The sequence below is a fragment of the Desarmillaria tabescens genome (genome assembly GCF_030435595.1).
Source record: "Desarmillaria tabescens strain CCBAS 213 chromosome Unknown EV420scaffold_57, whole genome shotgun sequence".
In the NCBI taxonomy this organism is placed as follows: Eukaryota; Fungi; Basidiomycota; class Agaricomycetes; order Agaricales; family Physalacriaceae; genus Desarmillaria; species Desarmillaria tabescens.
In genome coordinates, this window is record NW_026848356.1 from 184121 (window position 1) to 209187 (window position 25067).

At 48.2% G+C, this 25067-nt stretch overlaps 11 protein-coding genes across 11 annotated transcripts; 7 read left to right on the forward strand and 4 right to left on the reverse strand.

Annotated features, from left to right (window-relative positions):
- Positions 1–1765: 1765 nt before the first annotated feature.
- On the forward strand, positions 1766–4735 carry EV420DRAFT_1631452 (Metallo-dependent phosphatase; the record flags this gene model as incomplete). Its single annotated transcript, XM_060476151.1, has 11 exons — positions 1766–1932; positions 1988–2058; positions 2110–2234; positions 2285–2414; positions 2481–2537; positions 2589–2670; positions 2723–2848; positions 2903–2982; positions 3081–3126; positions 4244–4391; positions 4442–4735. 10 exons carry the CDS (start codon positions 1766–1768, stop codon positions 4293–4295), a joined length of 936 nt encoding a protein of 311 aa, XP_060324822.1. The 3' UTR covers positions 4296–4391; positions 4442–4735.
- Positions 3986–4735, forward strand: EV420DRAFT_1576192 (uncharacterized protein). The gene is made up of 2 exons (XM_060474491.1): positions 3986–4391; positions 4442–4735. Exon 2 carries the CDS (start codon positions 4485–4487, stop codon positions 4695–4697), a length of 213 nt encoding a protein of 70 aa, XP_060324823.1. The 5' UTR covers positions 3986–4391; positions 4442–4484; the 3' UTR covers positions 4698–4735.
- Positions 4699–5015, forward strand: EV420DRAFT_1576193 (uncharacterized protein). The gene has a single exon (XM_060474492.1). It carries the CDS (start codon positions 4729–4731, stop codon positions 4996–4998), a length of 270 nt encoding a protein of 89 aa, XP_060324824.1. The 5' UTR covers positions 4699–4728; the 3' UTR covers positions 4999–5015.
- A 1676-nt stretch (positions 5016–6691) lies between these two features.
- EV420DRAFT_1023147 (uncharacterized protein) lies at positions 6692–7745 on the forward strand. Its single transcript, XM_060465362.1, has 6 exons — positions 6692–6840; positions 6896–6950; positions 7011–7204; positions 7256–7287; positions 7340–7648; positions 7695–7745. The coding sequence occupies exons 2-5, from the start codon at positions 6921–6923 to the stop codon at positions 7531–7533; spliced, it is 450 nt and encodes a 149-aa protein (XP_060324825.1). The 5' UTR covers positions 6692–6840; positions 6896–6920; the 3' UTR covers positions 7534–7648; positions 7695–7745.
- Positions 7746–8890: 1145 nt separating this feature from the next.
- EV420DRAFT_1576207 (uncharacterized protein) lies at positions 8891–10133 on the forward strand. Its single transcript, XM_060474493.1, has 6 exons — positions 8891–9029; positions 9084–9264; positions 9313–9516; positions 9576–9607; positions 9660–9994; positions 10052–10133. The coding sequence occupies exons 1-6, from the start codon at positions 8966–8968 to the stop codon at positions 10127–10129; spliced, it is 894 nt and encodes a 297-aa protein (XP_060324826.1). The 5' UTR covers positions 8891–8965; the 3' UTR covers positions 10130–10133.
- A 526-nt stretch (positions 10134–10659) lies between these two features.
- EV420DRAFT_1023203 (uncharacterized protein) lies at positions 10660–12840 on the reverse strand. Its single transcript, XM_060465363.1, has 3 exons — positions 12653–12840; positions 12523–12589; positions 10660–12465 (listed from the first exon to the last, which is right to left on the reverse strand). The coding sequence occupies exons 2-3, from the start codon at positions 12547–12549 to the stop codon at positions 10738–10740; spliced, it is 1755 nt and encodes a 584-aa protein (XP_060324827.1). The 5' UTR covers positions 12550–12589; positions 12653–12840; the 3' UTR covers positions 10660–10737.
- Positions 12841–13421: 581 nt separating this feature from the next.
- On the forward strand, positions 13422–14888 carry EV420DRAFT_1752030 (uncharacterized protein; the record flags this gene model as incomplete). Its single annotated transcript, XM_060480388.1, has 5 exons — positions 13422–13717; positions 13770–13833; positions 13880–14089; positions 14298–14446; positions 14696–14888. Exons 1-5 carry the CDS (start codon positions 13602–13604, stop codon positions 14886–14888), a joined length of 732 nt encoding a protein of 243 aa, XP_060324828.1. The 5' UTR covers positions 13422–13601.
- Positions 14889–15794: 906 nt separating this feature from the next.
- On the forward strand, positions 15795–17556 carry EV420DRAFT_1023754 (uncharacterized protein). The gene is made up of 6 exons (XM_060465366.1): positions 15795–16161; positions 16213–16393; positions 16443–16646; positions 16698–16729; positions 16782–17116; positions 17174–17556. The coding sequence occupies exons 1-6, from the start codon at positions 15951–15953 to the stop codon at positions 17249–17251; spliced, it is 1041 nt and encodes a 346-aa protein (XP_060324829.1). The 5' UTR covers positions 15795–15950; the 3' UTR covers positions 17252–17556.
- Positions 17557–17728: 172 nt separating this feature from the next.
- Positions 17729–19993, reverse strand: EV420DRAFT_1023292 (uncharacterized protein). The gene is made up of 2 exons (XM_060465364.1): positions 19732–19993; positions 17729–19684 (listed from the first exon to the last, which is right to left on the reverse strand). The coding sequence occupies exons 1-2, from the start codon at positions 19735–19737 to the stop codon at positions 17981–17983; spliced, it is 1710 nt and encodes a 569-aa protein (XP_060324830.1). The 5' UTR covers positions 19738–19993; the 3' UTR covers positions 17729–17980.
- Positions 19994–20437: 444 nt separating this feature from the next.
- On the reverse strand, positions 20438–24082 carry EV420DRAFT_1631454 (ribonuclease H-like domain-containing protein; the record flags this gene model as incomplete). Its single annotated transcript, XM_060476152.1, has 20 exons — positions 20438–20893; positions 20949–21112; positions 21162–21250; positions 21304–21389; positions 21443–21599; positions 21656–21731; positions 21779–21796; positions 21847–21888; positions 21943–22024; positions 22077–22231; positions 22280–22371; positions 22429–22508; positions 22567–22582; positions 22634–22746; positions 22806–22870; positions 22926–23059; positions 23108–23139; positions 23196–23336; positions 23387–23542; positions 23591–24082. 20 exons carry the CDS (start codon positions 24080–24082, stop codon positions 20891–20893), a joined length of 2193 nt encoding a protein of 730 aa, XP_060324831.1. The 3' UTR covers positions 20438–20890.
- Positions 24083–24393: 311 nt separating this feature from the next.
- Positions 24394–24775, reverse strand: EV420DRAFT_1217578 (uncharacterized protein; the record flags this gene model as incomplete). Its single annotated transcript, XM_060466424.1, has 2 exons — positions 24394–24554; positions 24661–24775. Coding segments are annotated over 2 exons (276 nt in total), but the record flags the coding sequence as incomplete, so codon positions are not given.
- Between the last annotated feature and the right edge of the window lie 292 nt (positions 24776–25067).

Here is a 25067-nt window from a genome sequence, read left to right on the forward strand (position 1 = left end):
ACTCCAAAGTGCCGATCGACTGAAACAAGTCTGGTGCTGCAATCAGGTGTAAAAGGACTTGCTCGGCACGCCTGCTCCACCATTCACCATAGAATCACAGGGATCCTGTCTTTGCTAGCTTTTTCGGAGGCACAACGTGTTTCATTAGTACCTGCCTCTCTTAATCAATGCACTATCTAATGCAGACGTGTCTTCCGTTCTGCAGGCGTTACCTGAAAGAAGCGCATAGAAGCGACACCAAACTAACGTTGATATAGCCCTCTTTTTGCGAAAGAGTTCGTCCCCATCAGTGTCGCGAGTTATCGGGGAGTCGGATGTGTTTTTCGAGGTGCGATGCTTCGTCATGTTATTCTACGCAGTTATCGACACTATCATATAGCAGGACGTGGCGAAAGAGATGTGCATACTCGGTTTATTGTCGCTTATCAGCTGGAACTGCTGAATCTTTACTTTCCCGGGCCATCCGTATACCTCACCGAATGTCTAGATCCACTAGATTTTACGCAATGGCTAAAATTTAACCGGCTTGCCGTTGCTTCCTGATTATGCTCTCATTGCTATATATTCTCTTACTGCTGTATATAATAGTCTAAGCGCAATGGGCTGTATGTAGCATTACCCTATACCAGCTGCTGTGCGACTAACATCCACGTGTCTAGCATGAAGCACCTTACAATCGCTTACCTCGTCCGCGTCATGGGTTGGGAAACCTTGTTTTACAAAGCGTCTTATTTGACGCCGTGCTGCCGTCTTGGTCAATATCCCCGATTCTTTCCGAATGCAATGAGGACAAGGGAGAGCTTTGTCAAGTCGTAACGTACCGATCGACCACCATAGGGTGTTGGCAGGGGCTATTTGGCTAATGTTTTTTGATGCGTGCGAGAGCTTTAGAAATCAATAAACTGGGCCTGCTCTTCCCGAGCGCGAGGACCAATCATACTGCTTCGATCTTGATTTGTATCTTTTGGTTTCATCCGTTGTGGGAGCCGCGGGTGAGTCTGTTTCATCTACTTAGGTTTATAAGCTGAATTCCTGAGCAACCCTTTTCCATTTCCCTCACTGCGGTTGGCGAGTAACGGAACGGTTTGTTCGAGGACAAGGGAGAGGCTGATGGCAAGCAGGAACAAACACTGCAGTCGTCCACGGTCTACTAGGGTTGCGCGAAAAAGCCCAGGTTTTTCACGAAAATAGTTTTTCTAAGTAATTTACTAGTAATTTACCCGGTAATTTACCAGGAAGGGTATCTAGACTCAAGTCGGTAGGTTAGTTACCTTGCACGTGGTCATGATGAGAGTGACACGTGAGGCGCGTCTATGAAATTTGCTTCTCAGGCAAAACAAGTTGCAAAGTAAGGTGTAATATCAAATTATTGTTCTCCCGATTCGTCTTTTACTTTGTATGAAGACACAAGGGATAAGTCCGTAGTATGCTGGCAGAACGGTCGAAGGTGACCAAGCATGCAGGAAAAGGAAAAGAGGTGGCCGTGGAGGAAGTTGATGAAACGATGAGAATTATGAAGTAGAGTTCTAGCTGAGCGACTAATGTATCATTTGGTAGTGTAGTAGGCTTCGCTGCTGATGAAGCGAAGCCGGAAAAAAAAATGCTGGTATTGCCACATGACTCGGTAAATTACCAGGTAAATTACGTGGAGAAAAACCCCCCCAATGAGTCCCTTGGTAACTTACTGGGGACCAATCGTCATCAAGGTTTTTCCCGCGATCCTACGGTCTACCGCATTTGGAGAGAAGATGCACATTTTCATTTCATGGCACCCTTTGACCTGGATGCGTGCATAGAACAGCTGCTGCGAAAACAGCCCCTGAACGAGGCACTGCTGAGAGAAATATGTGAGAAAACGAAGGAGGTCCTGATGCGGGAATCCAATGTAGTACATGTCAGTGCACCCGTAATTGTAGTGGGGGATATCCATGGGTGAGTCACTGTGCATTATCTTTCCCTGATTGCGACCTTTGATCGGTTATGCAAGTCAGTCCTATGATCTTGTAGAAATATTCCGGATAGGTGGATATGCGCCCAACACGAACTACCTCTTCCTTGGTGCGTTTTGCATCGCATACTGCCCCACCTCGCCGTTCACGTCTTTTCCAGGTGATTACGTCGACAGAGGGCTGTTCAGCGTCGAAACAATCTCTCTATTGACGTGCTTGAAGCTACGGTACCCTGATCGAGTCCAGTTAATAAGAGGAAACCATGAATCACGCGCTGTCACTCAAGTCGGTGGCCTCGTTGACTTTCCTAAGCGCCCTTCTCACAGCCGTCCCAGACGTACGGTTTCTACACTGAATGCCTCCGGAAGTATGGTAATTCGCACGTCTGGACATACTTCACCGACATGTTCGACTTCCTGACTCTGTCGGTGGTCATTGACGACCGAATATTCTGTGTACACGGCGGTGAGAAACTCCCATCATTCATTATGCTTTGCACATGGACATGACGGGCTAATTCTATTTTTCCAGGTCTATCACCCTCTATACATTCAATAGATCAAATCAAAGTCTATGACCGCTTTCGAGGTGCGCGGCTGGCCTTCGGCACCTAATCCGTTCACTGACGCTTCGCAATAGAGATACCCCATGAGGGTCCTATGGCCGACCTCGTCTGGTCAGATCCCGATCCTGAGAAAGAGGATTTCGCAATCTCTCCAAGGTGCGTAACATGCTTCCGTTTCTGACTCAATTCCTCAATCAAGGGCCGTTAGAGGGGCTGGATACACGTTTGGATTCGGCGTTGTCCATAAGTTTCTCGAGATCAACAACATGTCGCATATCCTCCGTGCCCACCAGCTATGTATGGAGGGCTATTCCTCTCTGTTCGATAAGCATCTGTCGACGGTATGATCCGCCCCCAATTACTGCTACCGATATGGGAACTCGGCAAGTATATTGGAAGTCGGACCGGGCGGATCCATGTATTTTAACGTGTTCGAAGCCGCACCCGAGAACGAAAGAGACGGACCGAGTCAGCAGGCAGCTCAGAATGCAGGGGGTAAAGTACGTGAATCCATCCTCATGTCTGTCTGTTGTTTCAGAAATTGATTTTATTTTTGTAACACCTAGCCTCCGGAGTATTTCTTATAAACGCCCATCCGGCACCACCCACGCGGTATCATGCATTGCGCTTTTTTGTAGTCTACGGATCTGACGATACAAGTTGTACGTACCACTCAATACTCGGGGTCGGGGAATGAGGTCTTACGAATATAACTCTCTAATTGCTTGCCCGACGTTGATTGCCCAAGTTTCGTTGCGGAGTCATACGGAATAAAGAGACGAAATTAGATGATGGCAGGATGAATGGGTTTTTGGCGTGCCAAGATTGATTATGACGGTTACTAACTACATGAGGACCAGAACGCCTGCAATAGAGCGAGACCCTTGGGGGAATGCAATAGCCGATGTGGCTCCTTCAATGTATTTGCGCTTGATCACATATATAGCTACGAGGTACGAACAACTCGTCACCATTCCCCCCAATGGCCCCCAGAACTCATGAACAATTTGTCGCAGACCAAACTAGACCAATGCCCGCTGTCGTCACTGCCGACTTGAGCGGAAAGACACTCATCCTCACCGGTGCCAACGCCGGTCTAGGATTCGAGGCTGCAAAGCATTTCGCTAGGATGAACCCTGCGCGGCTGGTATTGACTGCAAGAGATGAAGCGAAAGGAAAGCAGGCCTTTGCCCGTACATTTCTCTGATTACCAGGTCTATGAGCCCAGCTAATCCTTGCTATCGCAGAGATCTGTTATGGATATCTATATTTAGAATCCGTACCTCCCTTGTCGGCAATCGGCCCGCTCGCTCATCAAGAATGTTCTCGCAGTATCGTATCTTCTATAAGTTTCCTTCTCTTTCTCGCGTAGTCTGTAGTTCTCCAGAACAATCTAGATAAATGAAAATGTAGCTTATATACAAGCAAACAGTAGTTACAAGAATTCATTCCAATTTTCATTCCGAATTATCCTCACTTGAGTGAACCTAAGTTTGGGAAGACTATGCTGAACGCTTGTCTATTCCTACTTATTCAGTTATGCTAAACGCTTGCTGAGCCCTAGAAGAATACGCTGAACCCTTTTCTTCGATTATTCGGATTCCTTTTGGTGGAAAACCCATATATTTTGATCTCGAAGCCAGTTACAAATCACTACCGTTATCTACGCGACGTACTAACTAGCTTGATCATAACAAGGTCCAAACTGACACTGGCTACTCAAAGGCAGAATTGTGGATTATCGATCTCGCCAACTTCAAGAGTGTCATTGCATTCGCTGACAAGGCTGAGCAGGAGCTGGACCGACTGGATATCCTGGTGGAGAATGCTGGCATTGCAACATGGAACTATGAACAAGTAGAGGGTTGGGAGAAAACGTACGCGACAACCATTTCTGGGTGACGGAAAACCTCATTGTCATCTTTAGTATACTTACGAATAATCTCGATCCTGGCCTACTCGCTATTCGTATGACCCCAAAGATGCTCGACACCGCGCGCAAGTATTCGGTCAACCCGAGGCTCGTCATCGTCGCAAGTGATGCGCACTATTGGACGACGATAGAACAAAATGTCGTCGCTTCCCCTGGAATCCTCGCGAAGCTGTCAGACAAGGAGTATTGCACAGAAGAGTACGTTCAAGTCCCGTATGGTCCCGCATCTTTGTTGCTGAATTATGAATGAGGGTAATGAAGCACCGGTACCATGATACCAAATGTGCGTAACAAAGTTGATTCCTCTTCACATTGTAAGCTTCATACTACATCAGTGTTCAACATTCTCTTTGCTCGAGCTCTACAACTTCGTGTCCCGTCTTCGCCAGCAATCATTGTCAACTCTGTTACCCCCGGACTCTGTTTCTCAAACCTCGGATCTGGTAGCCCCGCTGAGGAGGCGGAACACTCGCGAAATAGGCAAAGGGACTTTGCGTTCACTACGGAAGAAGGGAGCCGACAGTTGGTATATGCTGCCGTGGGTTCTCTAGATGACGAGGAGAAGTTTCGTGGAAAGTATATTCGCATGTCTGAGGTTGTAGAGGAGAGTGACTTTGTGATCAGCGAGGATGGGAAGATCGTCCAGGATAGAGTTTGGGTGAGTGTCTTACCGTTGATAAAACTATGCTGTGGGTTGTTGATTTGTTTGACTCAGGAAGAGATGCTGGAGGTTTTGGGTAAAATTGATCCCAAGGTTTCAGAGGTGGCCAGCACGTATCTAACGAAAGATTGATATTCGTGTAGTCGGTGAATGTACGGGGGTGTCGGCGACGAATCGAGATGTGTTGATTTTCACGGGGAGATGTTCTCAGGAGACTAGCAGATCAGTACGAGTGGATATACTCTGCTATCCTTGTATGTGTTCAAGTTTTCGCATGCTCGACACCGCACAGCCGCATGTATGTGCTTGAGAAATTCTCTAGACAGACACTCGTTCATGTTTCTGACATCTAGTACGGTTCATTGCGGTCGTGTTTAGGGAATGGAGATACGAAAGATGCGTTGTCAGGCTCGCTCAGTCTTAAGAGTTATTAACCTTTTGAGTAGTCTCTCTTGGCGAGGAAGGTGATGCCTGTCGGAATCGTACTCAGAATTACTACTACTCACGGCAACGCTCAAAAGATATACCATATGGCCTTGATCAGCGGTAAGCTTGGCCGCTTTGTGGATAGTATATCTGGAAAATGAACGACTATAGAACTTGTGTCGCGATTCACGAGACAAGGATTGAAGACACTCTAAGCTGCCATATTTCAATGGACAACACAGAACATCGTCGCGCCACAGTACAGTGGCAGTTGTTCAAGTTATAAATTGGTTATAAACTCACCTAAAACCAATGTAAATGTATCCTCCGAGTCGCATCAGACGAGATGTGTATGGCAAATCCGGCTATGAGGAGCATAGTACTCACGGAGATAACTACCAAAAGGATAGGGACCCGGATTGACTTTAGACAAACTTGTCTCGGCGATTTGTAGGAAGTCAAGTGGGAAGTCGAGATAGTGTGGTATCAAGATATGGCAGTACCAGGCAGTGTATACCCAGAGTCGTACTTCTAACTTCCCAGGACTGAGGCATCTTCGCGTAGTAGAATGCGGGTCGGAGCAGGTCGGAGGCCGAGGATGCTTGCGGATGCCTCATGAGGGGCTGACTAAGCTCGGACCGGACTCCGAATCACACGGGCTTCAAACATCAACAGCGACGAACTTGGCGTCTTCAAGCCATCGGTGACTCGAGGACCAAGTTCTCTGTCATGGATGTGTGGATTAGCGCGGTACTCCAGCTATCCAGAGAATATGATAGATGCACTGTGCAGCACCCTAGTTGGGTATATGCATTTCTCCTCCTACCACGAACATAAAGCCTTTACCCATTCCTCACTCCATGGTTCACCGTATGAACACTGCCGTGCAACCCTACCCACGTATGTAACAACATTTTCGTTTCTTCTTATCGCTAAACTCACCTTCAAAAGCGCATGCGACCATTCCCGCTTCTCCAATTGACTCTTGAACTTGCGATAGAGATAACCTTATCTTTTCGCTGGAAACACGCGTCTAATTCGTCTACCGGCATTCAGAGTACTTGACGTTGGATCTTTTCGTTCTTCGAGGCGCGTCTGAGGAAACCTGGAACGATATGGATACGAAACAGATCTCATTGCTCAGTGCTGGTAACGTGTATGGGAGAACCTGCTCAGACTCGGAGAGTACAGCCGTGGGGTACCTGTGGGCGAGGGTTGTGCTGTTCTGGTGCGGGGGCCTAGTCCGTTATTCTTCGACATGGGCATCAGGGACGCCGCAAGTTTCACCAGGGGGTTGGTGGGGCTGGTATGACGTTCGTTTGGCTGGTGTATGTAAACGAGTACTGACATTATTCTCGTAGATAATGCTGGCATCATGACTTCGTAATGCAAAAAAATAGGGGGTTGGGAGAAAACGTACGTGTTGGCTACCTGATGTCTACTTCTGGGCGACGAAAACTCATTAGTAATCTTTAGTATTCCTACGGACCTTGGTCCTTCGCTATTCGTATGATCCCGAAGATGCTTGAGACGGCACACAAGCATGCAGTCAACCCAAGGCCCGTCATTGTTGCAAGCGACGTGCACTATTGGACGAAGATCGAAAAGGATGACATCGCTTCTCCTGGCATCCTCGCGGAGCTGTCAGATAAGGAGCATTGCACAGAAGAGTACGTTCAAGTCCCATGATCTTCTACCTCTATTGCTGACCTATGAATAAGGGCAATGACGCATCGATATCATGATACCAAACGCGCGTAACAAGTTGGCTCCTCTTCATATGGACCGGCCTCATACTGCTGCAGTGTTCAATGTCCTCTTCTACCAAGATCTTCAACCCCGTGTCTTCCCACCGTCAGCTCTGTCGCACCCTGGACTTTCTTTCTCAGGCCTTGGATCTGGTGTCTCTGCAGGGAAGGCAAATACCTGCGACGAGGCGAGAGGAACTTGCGTTCAGTACGGAAGAAGGAATACCGGCAGCTGGTATACGATGCTGTAGACTTGGCAAGTATATTCGTATGTCTGAGGCCGTGAGGGAGAGCGACATTGTCAACTTGTGCAGGAAGACGCTGTTTATTCTCTGAAGGCTGCCAAATCAGTGGCTGTCCGTCTAGGTATCCTAGTCTTTCTGCTGAAAGGGCACGTTTAATTCACTTTCAGACATTTCTATAGTGCTTACTGTTGGATCTCGTCGCCTGTCAAGGTGTATCAACGACTGCAAAGCACCGATGGACTGAAACAAGCCTACTACTGGTTTTACGTGTAAAGAAATTTCTCAGCATATTTGCGCCACCATTCAACATGGAATTACATGGAGCTCCGTCTTTGCTAGATTTGCGGAGGCATACTATATTTCGTCAGCACTCGCCTTTCTCAATCAATGTGCTATCTAATAGAGATATCACTTCAGTTCTGATGCGTTTCATTAAAGATGCAACCGCCGACCAACATTCGGAATACGCCTCTCCTGCTGCAAGAAGAATGCCTCCTTGCGGAGGAGTTCATCTGTTGGAACCATATCGCTAGGTCCAAGAGAGGGAATGGGGAATCGCTAGTGATGGTCCCAGGTCTAGCTACGAACAAGCGGAAATCTACGGAAATGCTGCACGTGATCCCGGAGGACCCGGACCGTGCCAACGCCCACTGTATCAAAATCGCAAGTCGTCGGGGAGTTTAGATGTGTTTTTCGAGGTGACAAGCTTTGTCATGTTATCTTAAGTAGTCATTAACACCATCACATAGCAGGTCGTGGCGGAGAAGATGTGTATACTCATTTTAATGTCGCTTACGAATCGGAACTCTTCCTCCGACCACTGTCCGCGTAACTCACCAAACGTCCAGACCATGAACACTCGATTTTACGCAACGGCTAGAATTTAACCGGCTTGGCGTTGCTTACTGAACATGCTTTCATTGCTCAGCAGCAGTGTATGCATCCAATCCATGGGTCTCACTGCTGCGTATAACGATACTCAATGCGTTGTATGTAGCATTACCCTACCCAGCTGCTGTGCGACTAGCATTCTTGTGTCTAGCATGAAGCTTACAGTCTCAGCGGCATGCCTTGTCATGGGTCGGGATAGCTTCTTTTACTAAGCACCTTGATGATGCCTGCCGTCATGGCTATTATAAATATCTGCATTTGCGTAGGCTATCGGCATTCGATAATGCATAGAAGTCTCACAAAGACTCCGATCTCATGTTACTTCTCCATCGGCAATACATCCCCACCTGACCATATATATAAGGCTGTGAAGTACGGAAGACTTTTCATTATCTTCATAATGGCTCCCAGGACTCATGAACAATTTGTTGCAGACCAAACTAGGCCAATGCCCGCTGTCGTCACCGCCGACTTGAGCGGAAAGACACTCGTCCTCATTGGTGCCAATGCTGGTCTGGGATTCGAGGCTGCAAAGCATTTCGCTAGGATGAACCCTGCGCGGCTGGTGCTGACTGCGAGAGATGAAGCGAGGGGAAAGCAGGCTCTTGCCCGTGCGTTTGTCTGATTACCGGATTTATGAGCCTGACTAATCCTTGTTGTTACAGAGATTCAAGCGGACACTGGCTATTCTAAGGCGGAGCTATGGATTATCGATCTCGCCAATTTTAATAGTGTCGTTGCGTTCGCTGATAGGGCCGACCGAGAATTGGAGCGATTGGATATCCTCATAGAGAATGCTGGCATTGCACCGCGGGAATACGAACAAGTGGAAGGCTGGGAGAAAACGTACGCGGCGTGCTCTTTTTGGAAAACACAGACTCATTTCCATCTCAGTCTGCACACGAATAACCTCGGTCCCGGCTTACTCGCTATTCGTATGATCCCGAAGATGCTCGAGACGGCTCGCAAGCATTCAGTCATCCCGAGATTGGTAGTCGTTGCGAGCGATGCCCACTACTGGACAAAGATTGAAAAGGATGTTATCGCCTCCCCTAGCATCCTTGCGAAACTCTCAGATGAAGGGTATTGCACGAAAGAGTATGTCTTGATTCCTTGCTGCCTCTTATCTTTGTCACTGACCTGTGATTCGTGAACAGGGTAATGAAGCACCGGTACTACGATACCAAATGTGCGTAACAAAGTTGATTCCTTTTCACATTGTAGGCTTCATACTACATCAGTGTTCAACGTTCTCTTCGCCCGAGCTCTGCAACTCCATGTGCCGTCTACACCACCGATCACCGTCAACTCTGTTAACCCCGGACTCTGTTTCTCGAACCTCTTGTCTAGCTCTGGTATCCCTCTTGACTCTGAGGAGGCAAAAGCTATACGTAAGATGCAAGAGGAGTTGGCGTTCACTACAGAAGAAGGGAGCCGGCAGTTGGTATACGCTGCCGTGGGTTCTCTGGATGATGAAGAGAAGCTTCGTGGCAAGTACATTCAAATGTCCGAGGTGGTGGAAGAGAGCGACTTTGCGATCAGCGAGGATGGGAAGATCGTCCAAGATAAAGTTTGGGTGAGTGGTTCCTTACTGAAAAAATTGCGAGGTGGGTTGTTGATTTGTCTACTTTAGGAAGAGATGTTGGAGATTTTGGGTAAAATTGATCCCAAGGTTTCGGAGGTGGCTAATGCGTATCTCACGAAAGCTTGATATTGTACTGCAATATCGGCGATGAATCGAGATGTGTTGATTTGCACTGGGAGATATTCTCGAGCAGCAACAAACCGGTACGAGCGGATATACTCTGTTGTCCTTCCATGTGTCTGCGCATGCTCGAAGAAGAAGGATTTCCTTCTGATGAAGCGGGCGATACAAGACTTGTCTTGGCACTGCACAGCCGCATTTATGCGCTTGAGAAGCTCTCTGGAAAGACTCGTTCATTTTTTTTGCTTCTAGTACGGTCATTGCAGTCTGGGAAATGGAGATACAAGAGGTGCGTTATTCACCTTTTGAGTAGTCTCCCTTGGCGAGGAAGGTGGTGCCTGTCGGAATCATACCCACCCAGAGTTACTATTACTCATGGCAACGCCAAAAAGATATACCATGCGACCCTGGACAGCAGTAAACCTGTCTGCTTTGTTGGTAATATTTCCGGAAACTGAATGAATACAGAACCTGTGTCGCGACTCGCCAGACAAGGATTACAGACACTCCAACACATATTTCAATTGACAGTACAGAACGTCATCACACTACAGGACAGTGCCAGTTGTTCAAGTTGTAAAGCGGCTTAAAACTATCGTAAAAGTATACTCGTATCAGACGAGATAGGTATAGCAAATCCGGCTATAAAAACCACCCTCACGAAGAATCCCGCCACAAGAATAGAATCCTGGTCTGGCTTTAAGGATACCTGGATCTACCGCCCTCTTTATTTGCTCTGAGCCGTTCAATTCGAACACCGACACTTTCTCAAACCTCTGCCCTGGCATACTTTTCCCGACGACCCAATATTGCTTGCCGAATTCATATGTCCCTTCTTTGTATGAACTTCCATCGTAGGGATCGCTGCATATCAGTGCGTATGTGCCATCGGGTATTGGGTACTGGTGGGTAGCGACTATGGCGAACGTATGGCTCGTCCCGTTCCCGTCTTTGGCAATGAACTCTCCTCGTCGGGGCTGCCCTTGTGGATCTCTCTCGGACAATCCTCGCACATAGGCGGATTCAATGCAGTATCCCTCATACTGGTCAGCATCCTCCATCCCTTGCGGTAGACATCCATCAAAAAGCAGGGTTTTATATGTTGATGGGAGAATTTCAGTCATGACCTGCTTCCACGACGGCCTCCATCTGCTGTTTCCATTCCCAGGTTCGGGGTATAGGAAAAACATCTGCCCCCGATGGGACCTGTTACTCATCAAATTCACCAGCGCCGTCCAAGCACCCTCTTCAGACTGCGTCCCGCAGTACGCCGGTATCTCCAATGACTGTAGAAGATGCGCTAACCCGGCCACTTTATCTACAGGATAGGTCGACGCCCGGTTCTGCATGCGTGATAGGACATCAAACACACTATGATCACTTCGCATGCTCTCCAGCGACGACAGTTGATCGTGAAACCTTGCTCTGACGTCCTCCTCCACTGTGTTTCCCTCATCGCCCGTATCTCCAGCGATGACCGAGTTCTTGCTGACCTCCTGTAGCGTCCACGCCCGTCTGAACCAACACCGATCGCTCCCCAAGTCGCCTGCCTTAAAGCCCAAAGGCCGCCCAAGCCCACTCAAGTAGTACACCACCTTGTTCGCACGAAGATATACCCATCCGATAGTAGGCACGTCCAGCCTCCACTCTTCCTTGCGCAGATTGTCATTCCCCCCACCCCTCTGCCCCAAACAAAGGACATCCAGCCACACGTACTCTGCTCCCAGGTTGAGCATCTCGATCCGGATGAGATCAAGGTTTGCATCGTTCGGGATGGGTACGGGCCATTCACGTCCGTTGATTGGCGTCCACACCTCGCTACGGTCCTTCTCGTCCATCCATGCATGGGATATCCCCCACGGCCTCCAGCGGATGATCCACCATGGTACCACCCGATTACTACATAGATCCCAGATACGCCGAGGGGGCACACGAGGTTCGATGATCCTGTTATCGACGAGTACATCTTGTCGCATCCCCTTGTCCAACGCTTCACGGGAGTGTAATTTGACTTTGATAGTGGTCAAGTCATCATACCATCTCGGGCGGAGATGGGCGTACGCAGTGCCAAAGTCGTAATTGCTCGTGATGTAGGATTCGAGAAGAGAGGATAGGGCTGTGGTATTGCGAGCGTATGACGTGCCGAGGGTGGTGTTGAGCAAATCCAAGAGACCATCGGTACCGAGGTCAGCGCAGGGAGTATTGGCGAGGGAGGATGGTATGACGGGCTTTCTACTGGTGTAGCGCCGTTGCAGTGGAACTTGTATTGAAGATTCCATTCGGCCGGTCTCGGTGAGGGAAGAGATGGTGACTTCGGGGAGACAGCCATACTTGAGGTGCGCCTGCTTCATCTGTAATTCATTATTTATTACCCTTCTGTATATTTTTCACATACTTACAACTTCGTCCTCGTCGGGTAGATACATATGGTCATGATACTTGAAAAACCAATCCTGTGCAAGCACTCTACCTTTTAATCATGATTATGATGAGGACGTGAAACATTGAAAACAACACGACTGCACATACGATAGTGTCTGGACTGCATCCTCCCAAAGTCTCGGCGATTCGTAGGAAGTCAAGATAGTGTGGTATCAAGATATGGGTGTACCAGGCAAAGTATACCCAGAGTCGTGCTTCCAACTTCCCAGGACTGAGGCATCTTCTCCACGTGGTAGACTGCGAGTTGGGGTCATCGTGGCTGTTGAGGAAGTTTGCGGATGCTTCACAAGGTGCTGACTAAGCTCGGATCGGACTCCGAGTCCGAGTCACTCCCGGGCTTCGTCAATCCGACTCAACAGCGATGCCACACAAGTTTGACGTGAGGAACGAACGGCTCAAACTCTGTGATTGGCCAAGTAAAGCGTAGTGATCAGAGAGATCCCCCTTTGCCCCCAGCGCTTCGTCGCATTTCCCCAGTTATTTGGCTCAAGCGGAGGCAGCCAAACAACGCGATCGTCTTGCGCGATTCGGTGCAAGTGTATTTTCGCTTCGTTCTCTCTCCGCTCTCTTCTTTCAGTCGCTCCGCCGTTTCTTCGCTCTCTTTTGACCCACCCACCTACTCCCTTCTTTGTTTGGGTAGCGCCTGGTCTGACGTGCAGCTACGTCTTTTCGGTTGCTCAGATTTCAGGTTTCCCCGAACAACTGAGTCCTCGGCTTCCACTGCTACGAGTTTGAGCTTCCGGCATCTCTTCATCCCGGTATCCATCTCCGGACTGGTTTCATTGCCGGTCTCCCTTCTGCTCAACTCACAGTTCTCTCAAAGCCGAGTTCTCTCCCCCCAAACCCAAGAAATCAAGGATTTCTTGTCTTGCAGCTCATATCTGTTACATCACTATTTAGATCTCTCGATACTATCCCGCAGCTTCACTTGGCCAACTTCAAGTTGACGCCTTCAAGCCATTGGCAACTCGAGGTCCGAATTCTCTGTTCATGTATATGTGGATTAGCGCGGTACTCTACTTAGTCAGAGAATCTGATGGATGTACTGCAGCATCCTAGTTGGGTATATGCGTCTGTCCTCCTACCACCACCATCGACCTTTACCCATTCCTTACGTCATGGTTCACCGCATGAACATACAATGGTACCTACGTATGTAACAGCGTTTTCCTTACTTCCTATCGCCAATCTTACCTTCAAAAAGGGCTAGCTGGCAGTGCGACCATTTCCTTCTCCAATTGGTTCTTGAACTTGTGATAGACTCGGAGGTAACCTTATCATTTCGCTGGAAACACGCGTCTAATCGATTCACAGTGCTCGCCACTGGATCTCATCATTCTTCGAGGCACGTCAAGGAAATCCAGAGCGATACGGGAACGAAACGGACCCCATTGCTGGAAACGCGTATGGGAGAACCTGCTCAGACTCGGAGAGTACAGCCGTGGGGTACCTGTGAACGAAAATTTTGTTGTTCTTATGCGAGGGCCTAATCCGTTATTATTGGAAATGGACATCGGGGATGCAGTAAGTTTCACCAGTATATGCAAACGAGGACTGACATTATCCGTGTAGAGAATACTGGCATTGCGACGGTAATACGAACAAGTGGAAAGTCGCGAGAAAACAAACGTACGCGATAGCTACTTCTGAGTGACGAAAACTCATTGGCAGCTTTAGTATACTTATAAACAACCTCGATTCCGATTTACTCGCTATCTGTACGATCCCAAAGGTGCTCGAGACAGCTCGCAAGTATTCAATCAACCCAAGGCTCGTCATCGTCGCGAGCGATGTGCACTACTGGACAACGATCGAAGAGGACGTCATGTCTGCCCCTGGCATCCTCGTACAGCTGTCAGACAGGGAGTATTGCAGTAAAGAGTACGTGCGAACCCTATATGATCTCCTACCTCTGTTGCTGACCTGTGACTAAGGTTAATGAATGATACCAAACATCTGTAACAAGTCGATTTCTCTTCGTATGTCCCGGCTTCATACTGCTGCAGCAGTGTTCAATGTCCTCTTTTACGGAGCTCTTTAACAATGTGTCTCGGCCTCCCCTGCTATCACCGTCAACTCTGATACTCCTGGACTCTGTTTCTCAGGCCTTTGATCCGGTGTCCCTGCCAGGGAGGCGAAATACCTGCGAAAGAGGCGAGAGCACTTCGCGTTCGCTACAGAAGAGGGGAGCCTGCAACTGGTATACAATGCCGTAGACTCTCTGGACGACGAGGAGAAGCTTCGTGGCAAGCGTATTCGCATATCTGAGGTCGTGAAGGAGAGCGACTTTGTCGAGCTGTGCGGAGACCAGTTTATTCTCTGAAAGCTGGCAAATCAGCGTCTAGGTAACCTAATCTTTCTACCGAGAAGCACCTCTAATCCATTTACAGACATTTGTATGGTGCTTGCTGTTGGATCTCGTCGCCTTTCAAGGTGTATTAACGACTTCAAAGCTCCGATGGACTGAAACGAGCCTATTACTGGGATCATGCCTAAAAAACCCTTGCTCAGTATGCCCGAGCCACCATTCACCTTGGAATTGTAAGGAGTCCATCTTTGCTAGCTTTTGCGGAGGCACGCCATGTTTCGTTAGTATCCGCCTCTTTCAATCAATATCTTATCTAATGGAATACATCTTCAGTTCTGCACGCGTTTCATCAAAGAAGTGACCGCCAATCAACATTCGGAACGCGCCTCTACTACTGCAAGAAGAATGCCTTCTTGCGGAGGAGTTCATCTGTATCAGTGTTGCAAGTCATCGGGGAGTTTGGATGTGTTTTTCGAGGTGACAAGCTTTGTCATGTTATTCTATGCAGTCATTAACACTATCACATAACAGGCCGTGGGCCGTGGCGGAGAAGATGTGTATACTCATTTTATTGTCGCTTACGAACTGGAATTGCCGATTCTTTGCTTTTCCCGGCCATCCGCGTAACTCACCGAATTGTCACCAAATCATGTCCAGATGAGGAACACTCAGGACGGCTAGAGTTCAACCGATTTGGCGTCGCTTACTGAACACTCTTTCGTTGCTCAGCAGCAGTGCATCCATCCAGTCCATGGGTCTCACTGCTGCGTTATACACTCAATACGTTGTAAGTAGCATTACCTTATACCAGCTGCTGCGTGACTAACATTCTTGTGTCTAGCATGAAGCTTACAGTCTCAGCGGCATGCCTCGTCATGGGTCGGGATAACTTGTTTCACTAAGCACCTTGATGGTGCCTGCCGTCATGGTTATTATAAATATCTGCATTTGCGTAGGCTATCGGCATCCGATAATGCAGAAAGACTCCGATCTGATGTTGCGCCTCCATTGGCAATACATCCGCGCCTGACCATATATAAAGCTGCGAAGCACGGAAGACTTATCATTATCCTCGTAATGGCTCCTAGGACTCATGAACAATTCGTTGCAGACCAAACTAGGCCAATGCCCGCTGTCGTCACCGCCGACTTGAGCGGAAAGACACTCGTCCTCATCGGTGCCAATTCTGGTCTGGGATTCGAGGCTGCAAAGCATTTCGCCAGGATGAACCCTGCGCGGCTGGTATTGACCGCAAGAGACGAAACAAAGGGAAAGCAGGCTCTGGCCCGTATGTTTCTCTGATCACCGGGTCTATGAGCCTGACTAACCCTTGTTACAGAAATCCAAGCGGACACTGGCTATTCCAAGGCAGAGTTATGGATCATTGATCTCGCCAACTTTAATAGCGTCGTTGCGTTCGCTGATAGGGCCGACCGGGAACTAGAGCGATTGGATATCCTCATAGAGAACGCTGGCATGGGGACGTGGGTCTACGAACAAGCGGAGGGCTGGGAGAAAACGTACGCAACGACCACTTCTGAGTGACGAAAAACTCATTGTCATTTTTAGTATACACACAAACAACCTTGGTCCCGGTTTACTTGCTATTCGTATGATCCCGAAGATGCTTGAGACCGCTCGCAAGCATTCTGTCAACCCAAGGCTCGTCATCGTTGCGAGCGAGGTGCACTACTCGACGACGATTGAAAAGGACGTCATAGCCTCCCCTAGAATCCTTGCGAAACTCTCAGATGAAGGGTATTGCACGAAAGAGTATGTCTTGACTCGTTGCCGCCCTTGTCTCTGCCATTGACCCGTGAACAGGGTAATGAAGCACCGATATCATGATACCAAATGTATGTAACACCTTGATTCCTCTTTGAATATCCCAGCCTCATACCGCCTCAGTGTTCAACGTTCTCTTCGCCCGAGCTCTGCAACTCCATGTGCCGTCTACACCACCGATCACCGTCAACTCTCTGAACCCCGGATTCTGTTTCTCGAACCTCTTGGCTAACTCTGGTGTCCCTCTTGACTCTGAGGAGGGAAAAGCCATGCTTAAGATGCGAGACGAATTGGCGTTCACTACAGAAGAAGGGAGCCGGCAGTTGGTATACGGCGCCGTCGGCTCTCTGGATGACGAGGCAAAGCTTCGTGGCAAGTATATTCATATGTCTGAGGTCGCGGAGGAGAGCGACTTTGTAATCAGCGAGGATGGGAAGATCGTCCAGAATAAAGTTTGGGTGAGTAGCTTCTTGTTAATAGAACACTGGCGTAGGTTGTTGATTTGTCTACTTTAGGAAGAAATGTTGGAGATTTTGGGTAAAATTGATCCCAAGGTTTCGGAGGTGGCTAATGCGTATCTCACGAAAGCTTGATATTCGCGTAGTCGCAATGTGCATTATATTGGCGGTGAATCGAGATGCACACGGAGCGACCCTGTCTATTCTCAGGCGGCTAACAAATAAGCTTTATCCAAAGGTCGAGCCCGTACTCTCTACTACCCTTCCATGGGTCTGCTTGTGCTTGAAGAAAAAGAATGCGAAGCACGAATCCCCTTACTACCTCCAGCCTTCGAGAAAAAATATGTCATTCTGCAGTTGATGGATCCATATCGCGGGGTTCGATAGACATATGGATGCAATGGCGCAACGCTACGCTATGACAAGGGAAAGCAATAGCAAAGCACATGCGGTCGCGGAGGCATCGGCGCATGCAATGCTCCCAGTGCTATTTGTGCTTCGCTGCGGAGTTGTTGATTCTGTGAGCCGGAAAAATAGAAACAAGTTGTACGTTTCTCTATCTTTCATTACTCCGAGTCTTCATATTTTCCTAGCTTGAAGGCCACTGCGAAACCTTTGTGGTCAAATATATTGCTTGTATTCGTAGTGGCCAAGATTCGGAGTCGCGGAAACCAGTCGATCGCTCATCCTTTGGCACCACCTTTCCTTAAGTCAGTTATTGATCACTATCAGGATGACAAGGAAATGCGATTTACATGCCGGATAAAGCTGTAAGTGTTCTTCTTTTCTCTGCTATCTGACCTTTTTTCTTCATCATTAATTTACATGCTGTATCGGAAAAGCTGCAACCATAAATACTTTACATCAAACAAGATAGTTCCGAATTGACCGTTTAGTGATTCCCAATTTCTTCAACCTTTGTATCTCCCTCGCATCGCTCATTGTGAACACGGAGACCTTCTCGAACTTCTGCTCTGGCAACCTTCGTCCAGCGACCCAATGAATTTCTGTCGATGACGTACGAGTCACGAACGTTCCACTTTTCCATTGGCCACTGGCTATCAATGTGTACGAATCGTCAGGTATCGGGTATAGATGATTGGCGACGATGTCGAATGAATGTAGCATCCCGGTCTCATCTTTGACAACTAACTTCCCATGTCGTGATGTCCCTCTCGGATCTTCTGCCCTCAGTCCCTGTATGCGGCCCTCTTCAATGCACATCCCATTGTACCAATCAGAATTTTTCTCTTCGTCGCGCTCCACATCTGCATTCAGATTGACCTTGCCTGTCGGAAGACGCCTCTCACTGATGACCTGGTTCCACGACGGTCTCCAAGCTTGTTCGCTCCCAGGTCCAGGATATAGGAAGAACATATCCCCCCGGTGTTTCGTCCGCATCGTATTCACCACAGCCAACCAAAGATCCTCGACAGACTGGGTTTTGTCATACGTTGGTATCGCCTTGGACCGCAATGGGAATATCAAGGCCGCAACATGATCCACCGCATGCTCCGACTTGCGCTTGCGGAGATGTATGAGCAAGTCGAACACATTCTCGACACGGTGTACAGTGTCTACTAGGGACTGTAATTGCTCTTGGATCCTGGACAGTACAGCCTCGTGGTCTCTCTGCGCGACTGTCTGCACGGTCTCTACAGTTCCATCGCTTGTGACTCCGCCGATGATCCACTTCCTGCTGATTTCTTGCAAAGTCCAGGCACGGTTCAGCCAAAACCGAGGACTATCCAAGTCATCCATCGTCAAGCTAAAGACCTCTCCTAGTCCACAGAAGTAGTACACCACCATATCGGCTTGGTGGTACACATACCCGCTAGTGGGGACGTCAGTCTTCCATTCCTCCTTCCGCAGGTGCTCGTTCTCCTCTTTTCCCTCTCGTCTCAAACAGAGCACGTCTAACCAGACATATTCTGCGCCTAGGCTCAGCATCTCAATTCGGACGAGTTCCAAGCTGCCATCTTTATGGATGGGGAGTGGCCATTCGTGTGCATTTATGGGTGTATCGACTTGAACACGACGTTGAGGGTCCATCCAAGCATACGATATCGCCCAAGGTTTCTTCTCAGAAACGATCCACTGTGGGATAACGCGATTGCTGTAAAGGTCCCATACACGTCGAGGGGGCATATTCGGATTCACGATCCGGTTACCGACGAGCGCTTCTTGTCGCATCTTCTGGTCCTTCTCTTCATGTGCGCGCAGTTCATTTTGGATGGTGCTCCAGTTGGCGTTGTACCAGATAGGGCGGAGACGGCCGAACGCGGTACCGAAGTCGTAGTTGCTAGAGATGCAGGTTTCGAGAATGGAGGATAAGAATGAGTTTTTCAGCGTGTATGATGTTACGAGGATGGCGTTGAGCTGATCTAAAAGCCCACCGACGCCTAGGCTGGTACAGGGAGTGTTTGCGAGAGAAGAGCTTATGACGGGTTTTCTACCCGTATAACATCGTTGCTTTGGGACTGGAATCGATGATTCCACCTTTCCAGTCTCAGTAAAGGACGAGATGGTGACTTGAGGATAAGGACGACGCTCGTTCGACTGCACTGACTTCTGTATGTTATTGAATGCTGATCTTTTCGATATTTGACACGTACCCCCATTGCAAGAATCAGATCAGTTGAAAAGCGATAGCAACTTGCCAGTATCAGGGGGTGGCCTCTGTAGGAAATTCAAGCTGGCCTGTGTAGTCAATCTTCGAGATGAGACGTGGCAGGAAACCGAAATTATCATGCATACTATTTTCAATCTTCGAGTCGGCCACAGGCCAGTCGATTGCTAGTCGATTCAGTATGAAGTCAAGGCACAATGTTCCCACCAGTCTTGACGCTCGTCTCGATAAAAGAATACATTTTTATCACATGACGCGAACTAAGCTGGCCATCATTCTGTAAATATGCTAATACTAATAGAGATAAGGACTGAATGAGGATACCTGTACAAATGAGGATACCATCGAGAGGTCCCCATTCAATCCGAGATCAGTCTTGCGAATATATTTAGCGAGGAGGTAAGGTCTTAGTACCGAAGGTAAAAAAGCTTGTGATGAGCGCCTAAGGGAGCGAATAGAAGAACTCTTTATATCTGGCACATCGACGGGGGCAAACGACAAGGAAAAGGTGGTGGTGGCGGTGGTCACCATTGGTGTTACCAGCGCCAGGTCCCAATAATGCTGTGGCTGCAAAGGCTCAAAAAGGTACGGACGTAAGTAAGCCGGGTTCAGAGCCGGTTGATCCCGAGAGCCGTACAGCCACCATCGATCCAATAACTTCTTCGAGGGAGCGTCCGCTCCTTCACCAATGGCCACGACCATGCACCACCTAACTACCATTATCTCTAACAGCGGCCGAGATTACAGCGCTCGCTACTCACCCTACTCCTTGTCTACTTCGACTACTCTTCTCTCTAATTCTATAACTCTGTGCCTACATGCGACGGTTGGCAACTGAGAAGCCACTGTTTTGATGCAACTGAACGGAAGTTACCCACGGTACGGACTACCGGTCCAAGAATCGTTATCATTGCCGTTGCACGGGCGAGCCTTGCGATCTGTGTTTATCCCATATCTCGTCCGCTACTATTGACGCGAGTACTAACGAAACAAAATTTGATTTCGTGACAAGTGGGTAGATAGAATTACAGGATAGTTGGTCTTCACACAGTGAACACCGAAAGTTCAAAGCATCAGAAACAATTTGGAAGCAATAGAAAACATGCAGCAATCAGAAATATTTGGATAATAGCAACGGTGGAAAATCACTACAAAAGATATCTTCAGCTTCATCAGGAGCCAGTCGAATAAGACATCACTTACCATGAAATACATCCTCTTCGACTGAGCATCATGCACTGGATGGTACTGGCCTCGATGCGTGTTGAGTGTCTCTTCCCGCGTTTGCGTCCCCCCAGACACGACCGACGACGGAGCACCCTGAGGGTCATAATGCGTCTTTGCCCGACTGCAAACAATGTGGGCATCTGTGATATACATAAGCAAAGGAAATTGCGGAGGCTAGAACCGACACACAGTATACGGGCGTAGGGATGGACACTGAACGCGTTGACCTGGCATAAGTGAAACAAAGGGTATGAGCTAGCAATTGGATCGCGTCTGCGCTGTACAGAGTGTGAGCCTGGTGTGGATCTCAGTCAAGAAATGGAAGACGTACCTAAACCCGAATTCCTGTAAGACACGAACAATGGTTAACATCAACAGAGAAAATGCCGAGTGAGCGCGACTCACATCGTAAACAACCTAGATGTTAGGTTGGTCAGCCAAGGCATAATTGTGATTGAAAGCTAACATACGTTGTAGTGTGAACTCTTACTGGTACCCAGAAGTCCACCATGGCTCTGAAGGTAGAAGTCGAATTCAACTGGATTGGTGATACCCTGATCGATAACGGTACCGGGAAGGAGGTTCCCACTTTTTGCATCCTTGTCTTTGTCATTCTTTGGGAAAAACCTGGTAGAGAGAGGAATCAACAATTGATGTCACAGTATAACTACAAAACGAGAAACCTCATATGATGACGCTTCCCGACGATGATGAATGTAATTTTCGGAGGAGGATTTAGCTTCGCATCAATGCAGGCATCTAGGGTAGTCAGAATAGGAAGATATGATGGAGATAAATGCTGGTACCATGGAGTAGAGGAAGTTCTGAGGAAAGATGTCGGAAAAAAATGCATGAACGGAAGTTGGCAATGTACCTAAGTCCAAAACGCGCTTGAACTCGCCTTCAGATACACCATCTAGCCATGCAGGTCAGCATTATCAAGAAGAACTGTGACCATTCAAAAACCTACCCCGGAAGAATATCAGTCGTTTTGGCAACGTTGAGACCTTCTCCATGCTACTTCGATAACTCATATAGGACAAAAGAAGATCCTGTTGTCCAATGAGTCACATATGAATAACTAGTACAAAGGTTGGGCCAAACCTTCGCCATCGAACGCAAATCGCCAATCATTTCTTGCCTCCCTAGCTGAAGTGTGGTCTTGGCTATATATCGTGCGCCATAAGAATCAATGCTTGCCACCACTGCAGCGTATGAGGGTGATTGACTGCCTGGAGCTGGGTGCATGACATCTGCGCCTGTATGCACCATCAGCTACATTATGAGGTACCCTGAGACTAGCTTACCCATGACAATGGTAGGCTGCATAGGATCGGAAATAATAGACGCCGACTTCGGATTTGGGATGACATTGACACCACCCAACTTGGCGTTAATCCTGGAAAAAGCTCGCTCAGTCTCCTCATGTTCCCTATTAAATACAATCATAACTTACTTCAGTGCAACGTTGAACCAGTATTGTTGTCGGGCATTCCTACATTTACCGACGCGGAGACATTGAGTAGCAACGCCTCTCTGTAAGCAAAGTTAGCGAGGAAGAATAGCAAGCGAAAAAATGCTATAGTCCACCGACCCTTATGTCACCGCAGCTAAAAAAGGGTACTCGTCAGTAATGCTCCTAGGCCCGGAAGTGTACTTACTGTTTGATTGCCGTATATAGATCCGTGGCGCTCCCATCGGGGATGATACACACAATGAGCGTTGGTGTCGTCTTGCGCTCAGATCTGTTTTGCATTACTGCATCCGAGATAGACTATCAGAGGCTCAGTATAATTTACAGTTGTGTCAAGACTCCAATCGATGTCCACAAACCTGATCTATGTTGCTCTGGGGATTCTTATAGACAAATAACGGTTGTTTTTCTGAAACTGGCATGCCTGGGAGGATTATTCAGGACACATAGGCATTCCAAAAGTGAGGAGAGCAGCTCACCGACAGCTTCACAATTTTGACCCAGATCGGTTATTGTCTTTTTCGCGTCGTCTGGACTGAATCGGTTCTGGGGCACGAATAACACGACAATCCAAGTCCCAAAAGGCATTGGTCTGAAAAATTTCTTGTCGACCCTAGGAGATGTCAGATCATGTAACTAAAACCGTGAAATCGATACTTACATGTTCCAAGATCCATCCGATTCCTTCGGCTGCTGATAAATAGCGATTGTGAGAATGTTTATGAATCCCTCAGAAATCGAGTACTCACAAAAGTTGCTTGCTTAGATCCCGGTCCACATTTGAGCTCTAGTGCCTTGAGCACACGAGCAGAGATCTCCATAGGCAGAGAACTTGTCTTGATGTCTAGTCCGAAATCTCGGACGTAACGGGATTGGCCGTATGCAAGGACCTAAAGGAAAAAGAATGGGAAAATAGCATCTGATAGAACAGAAATCCGACCTGAATGCCAATCTGAATCGCGCTCAGTCGCTGATCAGGCTTTTTCGTAGCGAACTCCACCATGGCTCGTGTAGCATCCGGGTTGAGTTCAGACCGAGAGAGCTGGCCGGGAACGACGTAACATCGCTCGAGAGGTATCACAGCACCTTTCGCAGTCTAGCAGAGAATTAACGCGTTACGCAACTATGACTACAAGGGGTATACCTGCATGCATATAATGTTTGGATACCGTAGCCTTTGGTTGGCCTGAGCGTAGTACTGCGCTACACTGGTCTGTCTACCACCAGACGGAGTAAACATCGTTGTTGCGGCGTCGCGGTCCGTCAGTTTGTGGATGGTGAGTAGTTTCTTTCCACTAGCTGCTGACTCGGACTCGACCTTGACACCGAAAAGAAAGTTTTGAAGCCGGTGTCGTTGTACTGGAGGTATCGCCTGCGGACCGGAAACTCGTAAAATTCTGTCTGGGTTCTCCCTCCGATTCCCAGTAAAAAATTCGAGGCATAATTCGAGCAACGAACCCGGCTTGAAAAAGACACCAGTTGAGATGTCTATGTTCACCAAAATACGGTGCAGAGCGGGTCGTACAGACTGGAAGTAACCCTGCCAGGCTTCCAGCCCCGTACTAGCTAGCGGTGCTTTGATCCTGTCACTGTAGAAAGACCGGACTCGAAATGGATGGTTGAGGGAAGGTTCCATGCGTAACACGATGTTCAAAGCCTGAAGTGTTCTCAGGTCAAGCCAAATCATCCACAAACGACGACACATACCGTAAGACCAGTAGAAACATTTTCATCCCAAGATTGCTGACCAGCCGTATACCTGTGAAGGACTCTGTAAATAATCAGTTCTTATCTTGTACTCTGAGGATGAATGAGAATTACTCCATATTGATTTCCCTCGCTTCCGTGATCGTAATCTTAAAATTTGATGCTCGATTCCCTTCGGTCCAAGTAACATTAAACTGTGTGCATTGAGGTAAGTCGAACGATACTTCGGATGAAGAAACGTACCTGGCGGGAATGCTCAGCACCAAAATCAAGCCTATGGCTCGTATACAGATTCTTCTTGCCATCGTAAACGGCTGCCTTGATAAATACGTCGGCGTACTGGCTTTGAAGCGCTTCGATCAGCTGTATGTTGAAAGCCGCCCGGTGTGACTTTTCCATGGCTAGAGAAACCAAAGATCATTCGACGCATTCCACAACAGATCTTGAAGATACCAACCAACTAGAAGCGTGTAAGCCATTGAAATGGAAAGAAGAAAAGTATCTTACCGTCGTAATGATATACCATGATATCTGGGATATTCATTTCGCATGTATTGACACGAATGGTAGTGGCCCTGCCTGCACTACCGAATCCGGGACGACGAACACCGACAGCCTGGACGGAGGCTTCAAAAATCAAACGATAAGGAATTGAACAATAATGATATATTTCTGTTTCTAAATGTCGTAGAACTTACAGGAAACGGAGACGCTGGGCACGCCTTGTTGCCCAGCGGCTCCTCCTCCTCGCCCGCCACCTCGCCCTCGAGAAGGTCCTCCATGCTGCTGGGGAGTAGTTCCCCTAGCAGCGTACGGAGTCCCTCCTCGTTGACCGGGTGCCATTCGCGGAGGTGCCATATCGACAGAAAAAGTGGAATAGAGAGAAAAGAAGTCAGATGAGTGTGAGGAAGGCG